Source organism: Sminthopsis crassicaudata, chromosome 3 (assembly GCF_048593235.1).
Source record: "Sminthopsis crassicaudata isolate SCR6 chromosome 3, ASM4859323v1, whole genome shotgun sequence".
Classification (NCBI taxonomy): domain Eukaryota; kingdom Metazoa; phylum Chordata; class Mammalia; order Dasyuromorphia; family Dasyuridae; genus Sminthopsis; species Sminthopsis crassicaudata.
In genome coordinates, this window is record NC_133619.1 from 458,345,928 (window position 1) to 458,364,218 (window position 18,291).

General features: G+C 36.5%; 1 protein-coding gene across 2 annotated transcripts in view; it reads right to left on the reverse strand.

Annotated features, from left to right (window-relative positions):
• Nucleotides 1-5,975: 5,975 nt before the first annotated feature.
• Nucleotides 5,976-18,291, reverse strand: part of UPP2 (uridine phosphorylase 2) — a 42,746-nt gene continuing 30,430 nt past the window's right edge. For both annotated transcript variants that reach the window (XM_074297421.1, XM_074297422.1), the window contains exons 6-7: nucleotides 17,345-17,491; nucleotides 5,976-7,077 (exon numbers count right to left, since the gene is read on the reverse strand). In XM_074297421.1, the coding sequence (XP_074153522.1) occupies nucleotides 6,929-7,077; nucleotides 17,345-17,491 (296 nt within the window). In that variant the 3' untranslated portion in view covers nucleotides 5,976-6,928. The remainder of the gene's footprint in view (nucleotides 7,078-17,344; nucleotides 17,492-18,291) is intronic.

Sequence of the window (18,291 nt, forward strand, 5' to 3'; positions counted from 1 at the left end):
CAAAGATTAGATTGCTATTTTTATTCACTATCTTGCCCTGTGAATCTAACCTATGCCACTGATCAACTAGTCTATTTCTTAGCCAATACCAAATGGTTTTGGTGACTGTTGCTTTATAATATAGCTTTAAATCAAGTACACTTAGACCACCTTCCTCTGACTTTTTTTTCATTAGTTCCCTTGCAATTCTCGACCTTTTATTCTTCCATATGAATTTTGTTGTTATTTTTTCTAGGTCATTAAAATAGTTTCTTGGGAGTCTGATTGGTATAGCACTAAATAAATAGATTAGTTTGGGGAATATTGTCATCTTCGCTCGGCCTATCCAAGAACACTGAATGTCTTCCCAATTATTTAAATCTGACTTTATTTTTGTGGCAAGTGTTTTGTAATTTGGTCATATAATTCCTGACTCTCCTTTGGTAGATATATTCCCAAATATTTTATACTATCGACTGTTATTTTGAATGGAATTTCTCTTTGTATCTCTTGCTGTTGGATTGTGTTGGTAATGTATAAAAATCCTGAGGATTTATGTGGATTTATTTTGTATCCTGCGACTTTGCTAAAATTCTGAATTATTTCTGATAGCTTTTTAGCAGAGTCTTTGGGGTTCTCTAAGTATACCGTCATGTCATCTGCGAAAAGTGACAATTTGATTTCTTCATTTCCTACTCTAATTCCTTGAATCTCTTTCTCGGCTCTTATTGCCAAGGCTAGAGTTTCTAGTACTATATTGAATAGTAATGGTGATAGTGGGCAACCTTGTTTCACTCCTGATCTTACAGGGAAAGGTTCTAGTTTATCACCATTACATATGATGTTTACTGAAGGTTTTAAATATATGCTCCTTATTATTTTAAGGAATAGTCCATTTATTCCTATACTCTCAAGCGTTTTTAGTAGGAATGGATGTTGGATTTTATCAAATGCCTTTTCTGCATCTATTGAGATGATCATATGGTTTTTATTAATTTGATTATTAATATGGTCAATTATACTAATAGTTTTCCGAATATTAAACCAGCTCTGCATTCCTGGTATAAATCCCACTTGGTCATAGTGTATTATCCTGGGGATGATTTTCTGAAGTCTATTTGCTAATATCTTATTTAAGATTTTAGCATCAATATTCATTAAGGAAAATGGTCTATAGTTTTCTTTCTCAGTTTTCGATCTACCTGGTTTAGGTATCAGTACCATGTCTGTGTCATAGAAGGAATTTGGTAGGACTCCTTCAATCCCTATTTTTTCAAATAGTTTACATAGCATTGGAGTTAGTTGTTCTTTAAATGTTTGGTAGAATTCACCTGTAAATCCATCTGGTCCTGGGGACTTTTTCTTAGGAAGTTGGTTAATAGCTTGGTCTATTTCTTTTTCTGAGATGGGACTATTTAGACTACTTACTTCTTCCTCTGTTAATCTGGGCAAGCTATATTTTTGAAGGTATTCTTCCATTTCATTTAAGTTATCGAATTTATCGGCATAAAGTTGAGCAAAGTAGCTCCTAACTATTGTTCTAATTTCCTCTTCATTAGTGGTGAGTTCACCCTTTTCATTTTCAAGACTATCAATTTGCTTTTTCTCTTTCCTTTTTTTTAATCAGGTTTACTAAGGGTTTGTCTATTTTGTTGGTTTTTTCATAAAACCGACTCTTAGTTTTATTAATTAATTCAATAGTTTTTTTACTTTCAATTTTATTAATCTCACCTTTTATTTTTTGAATTTCAAGTTTTGTGTTTGTCTGCGGGTTTTTAATTTGTTCCTTTTCTAGCAATTTTAGTTGTAAGCCCAATTCGTTGGCCCTCTCTTTCTCTATTTTATGCAAGTAGGCCTGTAGAGATATAAAACTTCCCCTTATTACTGCTTTGGCTGTATCCCACACATTTTGGTATGATGTCTCATTATTGTCATTTTCTTGGGTGAAGTTATTAATTATGTCTATGATTTGCTGTTTTACCCAATCATTCTTTAGTATAAGATTATTTAGTTTCCAATTATTTTTTGGTCTATTTTCCCCTGGCTTTTTATTAAATGTTATTTTGATTGCATTATGGTCTGAAAAGGATGCATTTACTATTTCTGCCTTACTGCATTTGATTTTGAGGTTTTTATGCCCTAGTATATGATCAATTTTTGTATAGGTTCCATGAACTGCTGAGAAGAAAGTATATTCCTTTCTGTCTCCATTTAGCTTTCGCCAAATATCTATCATATCAAACTTTTCTAGTATTCTATTTACCTCTTTGACTTCTTTCTTATTTTGTGGTTTGATTTATCTAATTCTGAGAGTGCAAGGTTGAGATCTCCTGCTATTATAGTTTTGCTATCTATTTCCTCTTGCAGCTCTCTTAATTTCTCTTTTAAGAATTTAGATGCTGCATCACTTGGTGCATACATGTTTAATATTGATACTGCTGCACTATTGATGCTGCCCTTTAGCAGGATATAATGCCCTTCCTTATCTCTTTTAATTAGATCAATTTTTGTTTTTGCTTGATCTGAGATGAGGATGGCTACTCCTGCTTTTTGGGTTTTGCCTGAAGCATAATAGATTCTGCTCCACCCTTTTACTTTTAGTTTGAATGTCTCACCCTGTTTCAGGTGTGTTTCCTGTAAACAACATATAGTAGGATTCTGACTTTTAATCCAGTCTGCTAACTGCTTCCTCTTTATGAGGCAGTTTGCCCCATTCACATTTATGGTTAGAAGGACTAATTCTATATAGCTTGCCATCCTATTAACCCCTGCTTATGCTTTTCCCCTTTCCTTCCCTTTTACCCTCCTATCCAGTATTAAACTGGTGAACACCACTTGCTTTTCACAGCCCTCCCTTTTTAGGATCCCTCCCCCACCTTAAAGATCCTCCCCTTATTTTACCCCTTTTCCTCAAAATTACTGTATTCCCTTCCCCTTAGCTTACTCCTTCCCTTTCACTTTTCAATGAAGTGGAAGAAGTTTCACCATAAATCGAATATGTCTATTGATACACACTATGTTCATCTCTCTCCTTTCTTTCTCTCAGATATAATAGGTTACCTTTGCCTCTTCATGAGATGTAGTACCACCACTTTACACTTTTTTATGATATAATCTCCTTTCCACCTCTAGTTTCTAAGACAAATTGTACATATGTTCTTTACATATTTTTTTGACAGAAGTATAGTTCTCAAGATTTCTTTTTACCTTTTTAGAAATCTCTTGAGTTCTGTATTTGAAGATCAAACATTTTATGTAGGTCTGTTTTTTTCATCAAGAATACATGGAATTCATTTATTTCATTAAATGTCCATCTTCTTCCCTGGAAAATGATGCTCATTTTTGCTGGGTAAGTTATTCTTGGCTGCATACCAAGTTCCTTAGCCTTTCGGAATATCATGTTCCAGGACCTTCGTTCTTTTAATGTGGATGCTGCTAGATCCTGGGTTATCCTTATTGTGGCTCCTCCATATCTGAATTGCTTTTTTCTAGCAGTTTCCAGTATTTTATCCTTTGTCTGATGGTCCTTGAACTTGGCCACTATATTTTTTGGCGTTTTGATTTTAGGGTCCCTTTCAGTAGGTGATCGATTAATTTTTTCAATGTCTATTTTACCCTCTGTTTCCAAAATGTCTGGGCAGTTCTCTTTGATAATTTCCTCGAAAATGGTGTCCAAGCTCTTTTTTTCCTCCCATTTTTCAGGGAGTCTGATTATTCTCAAATTGTCTCTCCTGAATCTGTTTTCCAGGTCTGTTGTCTTTCTGGTAAGGTACTTGACATTCTTTTCAATTGTTTCATTTCTCTGGTTTTGCTTGACTACCTCTTGGTTTCTCCTTGAGTCATTCATTTCTACTTGTTCCAGTCTAATTTTCAATGATGTATTTTCTTCACTCACTTTTTTTATATCTCTTTGTAATTGTCCAATTGAGTTTTTATCTTCTATGGAATTTTTTTCCATTTTATCCATTTTATTTTTTAGAGAGCTGATTTCTTTTTCCAGCTCACTAATCCTGTTTTCCTTGGAGTTGTTTACCTTTTCCAGCTCACTAATCTGTTTTCCTTGGAGTTTTTACCTTTTCAGCTCACTAATCTTGTTTCTCATGATTGATTTCTTTATCCACTCTGTCTTTGAATGCATGGGATGACTTCTCCAGGCTCTCTTGCCAAGCTTCCCTTTCTTTTTCCCATTTCTCTTCCAGCTCTCTTGTGAGAGCCTTTTTGATTTCCTCTATGAGATTCTTTTGTATTGAGGAGCAGCTTATATCCCTCCCAGGGGATACATCTGGGAACAGTCTGTTCCTAGTCTCCTCAGCATTTGAACTCTGCTCCCTCTCCACACAGAAGCTGTCAATGGTTAGAGCCCTTTTGAATTTTTTGTTCATTTTGTCAGAGTCGGAATCAAAGAAAACAAACTGACAAGAGAAACAATTGGTCTGTTTTGCGGGGGATGGGGCTGGATGGTATTAATGGGCTTCCTCTACAGACTGGGGGTAGGGCAGCAGAGAGCCACTAACAGAACAGCAATGACTGTACTGAGTCTGCGCTCTGAGGCTCTGAGAATGCACCGAGTCAGTCCACGTTGGGTTTGGGGGTTCTGAGAGACGCTGGCTTTCTGGGGTTTTAATCTTCACCTCCCATGTTTACACCCTCTGTGATGCTCCTGGCTTGCTGCCAAGACGGAGCATCCACACTGGGGCAAAAGCCCTTTCACAGAAGCAGCAGAGATCACACCCCTCCCCCTCCTGTCTGAGCTGTGTGAGCTGCCTGTCTTGTCTGGCTGCCTGCCCTCAGTCTGCACCCAGTCTGATTGACCCTCCCCCGAGCAAACACAGACCTTTTCTGGCGACTTTCAAGGATGTCTTCTCTTGGTGATTATTTGTGGATTTCTTTCTGGGTCAAGCATTAAGTCAGAGGCTTGTCATGAAGTAAGTTCTGAGAGAAAACAAGGAGCTCAAGCAGCTGTCTGCCTCCACGCTGCCATCTTGGCCGGAAGTCCCTTACTTCACTTTGTATCAGTTCATGTAAGGCTTTCCAGGTTTTCTGACATCAGGTGGCTCTTATAGTACAATAGTATTCCAACACAACCATATACAACGTTCAATCATTCCTCAATTGATGGACATCTCCTCAATTTCCAATTCTTTGCCGCCATAAAAAAGAGCTATATAACAGATTTTTCTCAAAATCTGCTCAAAACTTTGGTATGATTTAAGTATATGTATAGTGAGCTTGGCCCTCTGAGAAATACCAGGTGTTGGTGGCACTTGTCTCAGAGCACAAGAGTTCCTGGTTATTTTCTGTACAGATGGAAATGGCAGCTTAGAGGATTGTGTAGTGAGAAGGCGAACCTTGAAACCAGATCTCTGTGAGGGATATCTGAACAGGAGACTGACTGACAGGAAGAAGCAAAGGTTGAATTGCTACTCCAAAGACTGTTCTGCACATATTACATTCCATAAACTATGCATTTAATAGAGTTGCAAGTCATTTATTTATCCCTTACTCACTACCCTTCCCCCAAAGTACCAAGGAAAGTGCTCAGATGCCCCCTTGCCCATTTTGTAGTGATATCCCAACCACCCAATGGAGTAGAAAAAAAGAATCCTCGCGAGTCATAAGAAACAGTTGCTGGGGAAGTGAAACATTGCTGATGGCTAAACTCACTTCCATGATGCCAAAAGCAGGGTTCTATTTTTTGGTATTGTGTTAGAGTAGGAAAGCTCTCTCAAAATAAAATCTCTACCTTAAGACCTATAATATACTTTCCTCAAAACAAAATTATAAAGTATTTTCACAAGCATTATCCCTTTTGTACAGAAAGAGAAACAGATTCAGAAGAGTTTAGCACTTTACCCAGAATCACACAACTCAAACCCAAGTCTTCTGCATCACATCGCACTACAAAGCTGCCTTAAGAGTCTCTGACAGCTGATAGTGTTTTTCCTTCAATCACTTTTATTTTCTGGTGTGAACAGGATTGACACCAAAAGTATCAGTAAGTGTATGAAAACATAATTAAAGCTTTATTTGAACTAAAATATATAAACATATGTACAGATCATTTATGTACAAAACCTCACACATTAACTTGTATAATAACCAAACCACCAAACTCCATCCCCTCCCCCCAATCACCTTGTCCCCTTCTTGCATTTGTCAGCCTTGGAAAAGAGCCAAAGGCTTAGGCAATTATTCCAGTGCACTGAACAGCCTAAAAGAGGTATGGTTCTTCCCGGAGGGCCAAGCCGACTACCAAGGTATCATATAGGTGCTGAGAAAAATCTGCTATAATATTCTACAAAGCTTTAACACCAATTCCAAAAATTCCTCTGCCAAGTTGGTCATTTTTCTATGAATTAAAACTATAAATCCTATAAACTATCAATGCTAAACGATAGTCTAGCTTTATAAACAGCTAAATATTGCCCTCAACTCACCCTATCTGATTACTGTCTTTTTTCTCAGAAATAAATATGAAACCCATACTACCTTTCTTTTGAAATAAAATCATTCACATAAAAATAACTACCTAGGTTTTGAATTCCCACTCTCTAATTTACTGAAATCATGCAGATGGAAAGAAAGTGAAGTGTGACCCATTTCCCTAGGATGATTTTTCCATGTACATCCATATTAAACTGACATTTGGGAGGTAAATATTTTGAACGTGTATGCTCAACTGCTGAAACTTGTCCAAATCTTAAGATGGTCTGACAGTGTTCTAACATGAAGGTCTGGATGGGTTTCAGAAATAGATTGACTGGTAATCATATCTACAAAATGGCTGGTGTATTTCAGTGTGAGCTTGATTTGGGGCTTTGTACCACAATAAAAATTACAATTGAGCAAGTCATTTGTTTCATTGGGGCTGCCATATTTAAGCTTGCTTCAAAAAAATGGAATTTGCATATAATTGGAAGTGAAGAGGGATAGTTTGGCTGGCTGCAAATTACTTTGGGTTATGTTGTCTAAGGCGCTTTTTGATAAGAATTGAGATCAGTTGCTGGGGCCGCTGCTGATATTCTAGTAGGACTTCATGGGGCGAACTGATCTGGTCACATTCCAGTCTGTTGAGAAGGGTAACACAGACAACAGCAGCTAGAAAATGGAAAACAAAACAAAACACAAGCATTGTTATTAACATGTCACCCTTTGTATATTAAAATGATTTGCATCTCTTATACTAGGCCATATACATGGAGTTGTTTTTCTTGCACTGATGCAGAAAAGTCAAGCAGTGTAGAACATATTTTTTATTTTCATAGTGTCTTACATAAGGGAGTCTCAAAACAACCTATAATAAGTGTAATATAACTGTTCTCCTATCTCCTTTCATATAATACTTGATTAAAATGAGGAAAAGCATAGCAAAATGTACTCTCATATATCTGAAGCATCCATGAGGGAGGCAAAATATTTGGTTTTTCTGTTTAAGGAAGAACCCAAGGTGAGAAGGTCAATACCTTGGTGTAGTACAAAGCCTTATATTCTCAAGATTAAGACCAATTACTGAATTTAATGGTTAGTAAGGAGAAATTAGATGATGACCATTTTGGGGGGGCTGACAATTTAGTGACAATACAACTGTTTATACATTATTGCCAAAAAAAAAAAAAAAGTCCATCAAAAAACCATTAGATAACTGGACTAGCTAACCACTACTTTCTGACGTTATATAAGGAAAAGATTTGATTTTCTAATTTTCTTCTTAAAACACACAGTTTAGATTTGGGAAGTAGTATAGTCATAACGAGGAATGGGCAGCTAAGATTTTGTCTATCCTGTAGAGCCCATGGAGACTGCTGTCTTGCCCAGGTCAGGAATAAGAGGGGACCTGGGAGAAAACAAAAAAGGGGATCAGTTGGACGAAATTTTAGGATCATCAACTTTCACTAGGGAAAGACTTTCTAAATCACCTCCTATCTGTAGATATAGAAACTGAAGCTCACAGAAATTAAATGACTGCCCAGAGTCACATAGCTAATAAATATCTGAGGCAGAACTCAAGTCTAGTTCTTTCTCACTCCAGAATCAATACCCTCTCCATTAAACCATGGCACCTCATCAAGCCTATAGCACCCAATAGTCAAAAGCATTCTTCCCTCCAAGGACAAACCAACTGTAGTCCTGCTTTGCTTCTGAGATCTAAAGAGATGGATGCATTCAAGGTGGTTTGGGGGACTCTCTCTCGTGTGACTGTACTTATAGTTAGTCCTATGTATGTGTTGCTGTTCCTCCACCTAAACTATTTTTCCTAAGTACAAAACCAAGCCAAACCTAGTTATACCTCTGGAGAAGAGGTAGTAACCTGTAAAACCCAGGATAGAAACAATTCTTAAAATGCACAGAGAAGAATTCCAGGCCATTCAATGCATTGCCATTCTCTCAATCAATACTCCTCACATAGATTTTTTATTGAGAAGCTACCTCCCTGGGCCATTGCTAGTCAAAATAACATGTAATGAAAATCTTCAACCAGGCTAGAGACAAATATTTTACCATTTAGGGTTCTATTTGTTTCGAGCTCACTCAGTTGTGAAGTTGACCAATAAAGCAAGGGCAGAACCAAGACATTCTCAGGTTAATGATCACCAAGTCCAGGAGGCCCATAGGTGCCCATTAGGAAACAGGAAATGTTGACAGTCTCCTTTCTAATCCTTTCCTCTTGTATATTCACTCCATGACCTTGTCATAACACAAAGCAAGGGCAGAACCAGGATTTCCCAGATGTCTTTTCTATTTATTTCAAGGACAAGACTAAAATGTCCAAAGAGGACAGTTCATAGCCATCTCAACGGTATTTTTCTGGTTTTGGAGACCCCCATTAATGAGCAATGTATAATAATCTTGTCACATCAGGTTACAATTTCCAAGAGCAATTAAAATCACACAGAACAATTTTTTAAAAATTAAGCCTGACAGCTTTGTTACTTTAAGGCAGCTATCAAAATATCACTGAGAGAGTAAGCCAATCCACTGACCTGAAGTTAGTGTGGTATGGGATTCACAGAGGTCATCCTGGTCCAGAAACACATGTAAAGTTGGCAAACATGCAGAAATTCCACAGAGCTAATCATCTGACTCATATTGGATTCATAAGAAAAATGACATTTTCTCTCCTAATTCCAAATCTTTTCTTTGACTGTCTCCCATATTTAAAATGCTTTTCCTCTAACCTCTTGACTTCTTTCATTACCATCAATATGCCAATTCAAATCTTCATGCCTCTACCCACTTCAATAATGCCTCCCTTCTACTATCATATGCATTTTTTCCTGTTTGTATCTTGAAAGAAGGGAGAGGTAAAGCAGGTGGACAGAGATCTAGACCTAGAGTCAGGAAGCTCTGAGTTCAAATCTGGCCTCAAATACTTACTAGCGGTGTGACCCTGGGCAAGTCACTTAACTCTATTTGCCTCGTTTTTCTCACCTATAAAATGAACTAGAGAAGAAAATGGCAAACCACTCTAGTACCTTTGTCAAAAATGACATTGTAGATAATCAGACATGACTGAACAATGACAAAATTTTGGACATAGCTGTTTGTGTTGTCATCTTCATTAGATTGTGAGCTCCTTGGAGAAGATTTGTAATCCCAACCCTTAAAACAACTTCTGTCTCATAGTAGGTGCTTAATGCATATCTATTGATTAACTGATTCTTAATTGGGTACTCTATAATACAGCACCAAAATGTCTTTGTGGATAGTTTGGTTTTCTGTAGATGTTAGCAAACACTCATTTCTCTTATCTCTAAAGATATTATATCCCCAAGGAGCAATATAAACTTGAGGGCAGAAACTCTCTTTTTAAAAATTGTCTTTGAATTTCCAAACCTAGCACTGTGGTTTCTAATGGGAAAATACAAAATAAATACTTGTTAGATTGGATTTGGTATTTTCAGCCTTGAGGCTTTCCACATCATCACAGACCTTCCTGGACTTGGGACTGTAATTTCATTGGCATGAAGAACACCCTCTACTATGTAACGAGGCAATTATTCCTCAGCTTGGAAAGTTTGGGGCATTCACTGAAACATTAGGTGATTTGACCAGTCACCCAATCAGCATGTGTCTGAAGCAGGATTTGAGTTCAGATCTTCCTCAATCCAAAACTAGCTCACTGTCCATTGTACCACATTGCTTCTCTACTTTCCCATTCCTTTTTCCTATTATTACTGTTTAGATCTGTTCTGCTGTCCATCCTCTCCGTTATCAAAGGGATGGAAGAGGGGAGAGCATTTATATAGTGCCAGGCACTGCTTAGCACTTTACAAGTATCTTATTTGATCCTCACAAAAATCCTGAGAGGTAGGTATTGTTACTATTCCCATTTTATAGCTGAGGCAATTGAGACAGACAAGAATTTGAGTGATTCTCCTAAGATCACACAGCTGGTGTCTGAAGCTAGATTTATGCCACCAACTGCCTCAAAACAGGAAAAGTTGTTTTATTCTGTCTTTTATTCTGGGAAGTCCATTAGATTACCTTTTAGAGCAAATAAATTTTAGTCAAGAGTATGAAGCTAGATAAAAAGATTTTAGGCAATTGAAGAGGATTGGATTTTTTGTTGGTTCTTGTTTTTATTTTTAAGAGGGGAGGTATGCTATACAGTGCAAGTGCAGGACCATGACTAACTGGACCTTGGACAAATTCTATTGGCAGATGGGATGGGAGAGGACAGTTGAGGTAAACAAAGGTCGTGGGATCTGCAGACACTGAAGAACTCTGGGATAGGGCATTTAAGGGGTGCAAGACTTAGAGTGGAAAAGTAGATTGTGAGCCAGGCACTGAATTTATTGGGGAGAAGGGAGAGGTATCCAGATGACAACAAGAATGATTGGGCCAGTTACAATGAACTTTCAAGGACTAGAGGTCCTTGTTGAGCAGTGGTGGCAGATGGTAAGTCTAAATATGGCAGTAGAAAACAGGTAGTATGCCAACTGGCCCTGTGCTTCAGGAAGTGTGAGGAAAGGGCCAGCCTGCCTCTAAGAGGGGGTCAAGACATGTGTCATCCTCTCTTCTTGTATATTGAAACATTGATGATTGTTAAGTTCATAACAAATACATTTTTAAAAGAAAATTAGATGTCAGTGAGTTACTAAAAATGAAGAAACTATAAGAAGAGATATAAGATCATTGCATTATGAGGTAGAATCCTATCTCTGGACAAGCCACAACTGTCCCCTACTAGTTCTCACTCTGTCTGAAAGTCTGCCAGCTTTGATAATTTTGAGTGTCTCAGAAAGGGAAAGAGATATGGAGGGGGAAGAAGCAAGGCTGCAAAAAGATGTTACCCCAGAATTTGGTGGGTTTGTGGAGCTAAATGTCAAATTAGCTTCGTAGTCTTGGCTCTGATACACAAGGTTATAGGGTCACAGAGAAGTGCCATCATTGGTTGTCTCATCCTCTGTAAGATGATGTTCAAAAACTAGAAACAAATGGCCAGCAGGACTTGGAAAGTTGCTTCCTTGGTATCTTTTGGAATATTTACCATCCCTCATAATACATTTCTCCATCCTCAGTGAGTTATTCTTCTTTATTCCAGCCAGCAAGAGGATAGAATGAAAAGCATTCCTCACACCTTTTATTGGACTTAATAAGGTAATATTAAAAATACTGAATGCAATCCTTGTGTTAATAGTATCTGTCAAAGGAAATAATATTTAATTCCACCCTGCCTCTATAAAAGGCTCTATAGCAAAGTGATTGTGTGGGCTAAAAACAAGGAAAGACAGAAAATAGAATTTTAGCAAAACTTAATCTTAGTCACACATTAAGCTCAGTAGGTTGTTGTACAGCAAAAAGAGTAGCAAAATATATTGTTTTCAAAAAACTAAGTGGGAATCGAACTCTCTTATCAGAAGCTCCCAGAGCAAAAGGATTAGCATCTATAATCAGAATTCTACTATTTTCAGCCAATAAAGGTTCAGTCTAGAGTTGAAAATGATCTGAGCATATTATTTTTAAAATATATATATTTTTAAATAACACGTGCAGATCACACACACAACACACACACATATATGTGTGTGTTGTGTGTGTGTGTGTGTGTGTGTTATAGACAACTAATAAGCATTATATGCTATGCACACAGAATTGTGAAGGTTTAGCCTTCAGTTGTAGCATCCTTTAGTGAGTTTTCAAGTTCCTCTTCTCCTACTTGCCTGGGGAAATGATGATGATGATGGCAGCATTAACCAACATAGAGATGGTTTTTTTGCGGGGTGAAAGGAAGTGATGATTTAAATCCTGGGCATGTAGGGGTTTAGATGCTGGCAAGACATTCCACTGAAAATATCCAACACAGCTATGAGTGTGATACTAAAATTTAGGCACGTGATTGGGGCTATGTGGGAGTTATTTTCATAGAGATAATTAAAACCATGGGTGTAAATGAAATCTCCAAGAAAAACACTGTAGTAATAATAATAAAAATAACTCTAATAACATATTTCTACAGTTATCTTAAGGTTTCTTAATCATGTTTTGGGAAATCTGTGATTCCATTCATTTAGGAAATTATTGATAAAGAACCTCTCTTTACCAAAGTAGATTAGAACTAATGAAAAGTAAAATTAATAGAACTGGGAGAAGAATTTTTATGATAACACTGTGAAAACAAACTTTGAAATCTGTAAAAACTAATATCAATAACGACCACTGATAATTTCAGAGGCTTGATGATGAAACATGTTGTCTTTTACAAGAGACTATAAAATGAAACATATATATATATATTTATATACAGTCACTGGCAGAATTTGTTTTGCTTGACAGTACATAGTTTTTACAAGAAATTTGTTCTTTTTTCTTTGCTTTTTCCCTCCCCCAATAGGATGAAACATGGAAATGAGAGAAAGAGAGAAAAAAAATCTACTTTTTTTAGCATAGAGAGGAGAAGGGGTGCTGCAGATTGAAATATTGCATGAACTTTCAGATAAAATTGCTGCATTATTAGTATTGTCATTCTTAAGGTGGGGAGGCTGTTTTTCACTCAAACAAAAGCTAACTGAAATTTTCCAGATTATAAGGCAAGAGGAGATTATGTCCCAGAAGTTCAAGGATGCCTCTATTGTCCATTGTATAAAGGTAAAGGGAACAGATCATCCTATGACAATCACAGCGGAGTTTCTTTCTTATTTCTCATAACATGGGAGTATGTGGCAAATATAAAACTGTAAAATGTAAAAGTGAAATGTAAAAGAAACCCTGTAAAATGGAAAAACTATGAAAAATTTAAAACATCAATAAAATTGAAAGTGTTTTTTAAAAAAACAAACTGGCACCTTTTGACATCTCTGAATTTTAGAGATTTGTCTGGAGCACTTAAAGGTTAAGTGACCTTTTTGGTGGTCCCACTGCTAGTATCTGACAGAATCTGAACCAAGACTTTCCTGACTCTAAAGCCACCTCTCTCTCCAGTAAGCCACATTGCTTCTGATGATAGGCATTAGCCTCATTTAACAGAGGAGAAAATGGAGGCTCTGAAAAATGAAAGGACTTGCCTATAATAATTAAATTCAATAATATTGAATACCAGATCTCCCTATTCTGAGTCTACCCCCTTTCTGCTATCCCGTATAGCCTCTCAAAATAAAGACAAAACGCATTTCTTTCTGAATGATGATTTCTTAACCATAAAATGAAGATGATAGTACCTTTAATACCTAACTTGTAAGGTCCTTGAGAGGCTCAAACATAGGTTAAAAGTATTTGCAAATAAATATACAAGCACAATATAAATGACTTCCTGTCATTGAACCTACCTGAGGGTCTTTCCAACTTATTAAACTCAACATGCCTAAAACCAAAATAATTATTTCCCCACCAAGCAATTCCCAAGTCCTTTTAATTGTCCATTCATCATCATTACCTACTATGGGATGGGTTGACATCTCTTTTCTCCACTCAGTATTCTAGTTCAAGTCCTGGGCTAGTAACATACTGTACTATACTGTAGGAAAGGTAAATGTTGATTGTGGGGGTAAAAATGAGTAAGTAGAATAGGAATAAATGGGACAGCATAGGGGGAGGGAGTTCAAGGCAGCCAGAAGAGAATCAGAGGACTAGGCTGGAAGAGAGAAGACTGCAAAGGTTATTGATACTCTTTGCATGTCTAGGAAGTTGTCAATACTTAGGGTTAGAATAAATCATTTTTTTTAGTCCTAATCTTACTTCTTTTACTTGTCCGTTATTGTCCCCCATGCAAGCTTTTGTTCTAAAGAATATAAAATAAACACTCTTCTTTCTAATCATTTTTGTTTTTTTGCTTACACTATGATCCAGGAGTAGATAAAGGGAATATATTGATTTAACAAGCAAGATTTAGTTGATAAACTAGAGATTATCTATTCCAATATATATTAATGTGGGCTCTATAAACATACCAAAAATTTAGATGACTACATTTCAATATAATTGATTTTCTTTGCAATCTTAGATATTTTATTTGATTCATTTAAAAAATACAGTTCTAAGAAAGGTTCCACACTCCACTAGACCACCAAAGGGAGCCATGACCCACAAGACATTCAAGAAGTTCCGATCTAATCTAACCTCATTGCAGATGAGAAAATGGAGAATCACAGAGACGAAGAGTCCAAGAAGTATACCCAAGGCTTCTGATTTCAAATCCCAAATGCTTTTCACTACATCATTGCTTTCCTTAAGGAACATCCCTTTCTGATGCTTAGAAATAGATTAAGAAACTTTGTTTAAATTGCTTTTTAGCTGTAAATGTTTTATGCCTGGAAGTTATATTCTAATCCTACTAGTAGATTTTAAATTTAGTTTCTAAATCTGCCTTGTAGCAAAGAAAAAAAAAAGTCCTTTTAACAGAGGGCATTAGAAGGGAGAAAAATCTTATGAATCAAAATATCAGATAAAAACACCATTTTAATTTTTTTCAGTTAGTACAGAATCATATAACAAGTAGGTACTTGATAATTTATATTTGGTATTGATGATTTATTTCATGACACTGAATTTCAAAAAGAGACAGTGACTATGTTAAATATAGATAGTGTAAGGTTTTGAAATTTTTTTGCTTTAACATCCTACTGTGTGGTTATCATTTTCCAGCTGTGTGGTAATCATTCTTACCAAAAGAAACTGTTTTTTTTTTTGTTTTGTTTTGTTTTTGTTTTTTGTTTGCTGTGCAGACTTTTTATCTAGACCTTTCCAAGTTGGCCTAATATAGTGTATACATTTGCTGTGAAACAACTTTTCATTGGACTAAGCACTGGAGATATAGTTTCAATTTTGCTCCTAAAAGAGTTCAAAACCTAATGAGAGAAAAGAAATGTACACAAATAACTGAGTCCAAGCAAAATGAAATGAGAAATAAATAATAAAATTTATGTAGAGAAATAATTTTTTTTCACCTGCAAAGCTCAGGGTGGGTATCCTGGAACAGGTAGTCCCTGAGTTAGCCCTTAAATCAAAAGAGAGAATTCAAAGAAGAAGATTGACAAAGCCCATTCTGGGCATGAGTGGCAGCATGGACAAAGGTATGGAAATAAGAGAAAGAGAAAGTGGTATAAATGGAAAAGGAACAACCCATTTGCTTGGAATATAAAGCATTAGATAAAAAATAGCATAAGAGTGGGAGCCATATTATGAAAGGCATTGAATATCAAGATCTGGTGAACTTAAACTTTATCCAGTAGTAATAGGGAGCCAATGAAAATCTTCCCCCATCCCCACCCAGTAGTGACATGATTGGGAGTTGTTAGGAAGATAATTGAATAGTGATGTGAAGAATGTGTAATTGGGAGGAAATGAGGGATACTGTTATAATTACCAAGCATGCATATTTGTTTTTGTGGGGAGCTGGTTTCATTATGCCCAGTTTGCATGACTAGGGTTCAGCTAAACAGAAAAAAGATTTGAGAAAAGGTGAAGGGTAATAACTACTTTTCTTGAATAAATCTACATTAAATACACTCCTTAAACAACAGAGTATGGTAATCCAGAGAAAGGCAGAACTAGAGCATAAACAATTATCTTTTTTCTAAAAACCATTCAGAAAATTGTACTTGCTCATATTCTTCCTCAACAAGGAGGAGGGATGAATAGGACAAAAATGGTGGTTAACAATGCCACTGATGATTGAAGACATATTAGAGAAGGGATAGACTGAATTAGAATAATTCCCATACACATGGAAAGAAAGGGATGGAGAGAAGAAATATTATAGAGGTAAAATCAAGAAAAACTGGCAACAGGTTGGATACATGGAGTAAGGGAGACTGAAGAGTCAAAAATGACTAAAAGGTTATGTGGTAAGTTGACTAAGAGCATCGTGGAGCCATCCACAGACACAGAAATCTGGGATAACAGATATGTTTTAACAAGAATATGAATTCAGTTTTAGGTATATTATGATTGAGATACCATTAGCAAATTCAGGGAAAGATATCTAGCATCAAATTGAACATATAATCCTAGAGTCCTGAAGAAAGATTAGAAGGAAAAAATATGGATTTTGGAGTCGGCTATGTGGAGGTAGTAATTGAAACTATGGGTATAATTGAGAGAATAGAGAAAATGGAAGAGAATCAAGGACAGAATCATGAGGAACAACCATATTTAAGCTAAGAGGAAAGGAGGAGAAGGTCACAGAGAAGATTGCAAAGAGAGAGATAGAGATACACAGAGATAGAGAAGAGGGAAAACAAGAAGAGAGTGAAAGGTAGAAGGAAGGAGGGAAAGGCAATGAAAGAAGGAAGAGGGAAAGAAAGGGGAGAGAGAGAGAGAGAGAGAGAGAGAGAGAGAGAGAGAGAGAGAGAGAGAGAGAGAGAGAGAGAGAGAGAGAGAAAGAAAGAGAGAGAGAGAGAGAGAGAGAGGAGAGAGGAGAGAGAGAGAGAGAGAGAGAGAGGGAGAAAGAGAGAGAGAGAAAGAGAGAGAAAGAGAGGAGAGAGAGAAAGAGAGAGAGAGAGAGAGAGAGAGAAAGGAGAAAGAGAGAGAGAGAGATACATAAGTAGCAGAGCTGAGATTTGAACCAAACTCCTCTGACTTCACATTCCATGCTCTTTCTTCTGTCCCACTTTGACTCTTATTTAGCAATAAGTCATTAATTACCTTAAAAATGTTATTTTAGTATAGTTATGGAGATAGAAACTAGATTGCAAGGATGACAGGATGGATGATCCTTGAAGTCATGTAATGTCTTTTTTTCATTTTTGTCTTTGTATCCCCAAAGTGCAAAACAATGATTTGCATACAGTAGATACTTGATAAATGTTTGTTTATTAATTGAAGAGTAAGTATGGGATTTCATATCTCCTCAATTACATTTCTTCCCAGCTCTGGTTGCAAATTTAAGAAAGTAGAAGTTGATTGCTAATTCTCAGGAAAATGTTACCTTTTAGACCACAAAGTCCACACATGGCTGCAAATACAGTTGACTCCATTTCGATGTTCCTGATGCCAGCTTTATAAGCTCGTCGTAAGTAATCAAGCTTTCTCTCATTGGAAAAAGAACACAATGCTCCATCTAGACGTCCTTGTCCTTAAAGAGAAGGGAGAATCTTTGACTGATAGTCTTGTAGAGTTCACAGATGTGTTTAGGAGTGGTTCATAGCTACCTATAGTCTGAAATTGTTTCTACAGGACACTTAAATCACTAGATCCATCTGTATTCTCAGTTTAACAAATTAAATTAAATTTAACAAACATTTATTACACATCTACTATGCTAAATGCTAAGAAGAAAGAAAATTAAGAAAGCATGGCCACTTATTTTAAAAAATAAACAACTATGGTTTAGTGAGCTCAGAGGAGAGAAGGGAAAGGGAAGAAGAGAAACTAAATTCTTTCTTCTTTATTGGTCTGAATCTGCAATTTCATTGATATAGAGAATTATGAAGAAACTCATTTTACTAATGTGAATCAGAAATTGCTTATTTTTTGACAGTTTTCTGAGACTCTGAAAGGTAAAATAGCCTCTCATCTGCTCTCACTACCTCTAGTCTCTTTCTCTCCAACTGAATTACAAAATAATGTTAGATTGATTTTCCAGGGTCACACATCTAGTAGGTGCCAGAAGCAGGATTAAAACCTGTTTTCTGATACAAATGTACCTGCTATAATTATATCATGCTGCCTCTCAAATCCTGTTCATGAAAGTAGCAGAGAGGAGGTGCCCCCAAAGGGCATGAAGATCAAAAGAGGGAGGTCACACTTCAAGGGGACAGGCTCAAGTAAAGTTTTATGGAGGAAGTGATATTGAAGGTGAACAAGCTGAATAATATATCTATCAATATCAACTATCTATTAACTAACAGAGAAGGAAAAGGTAGGCATCACTCT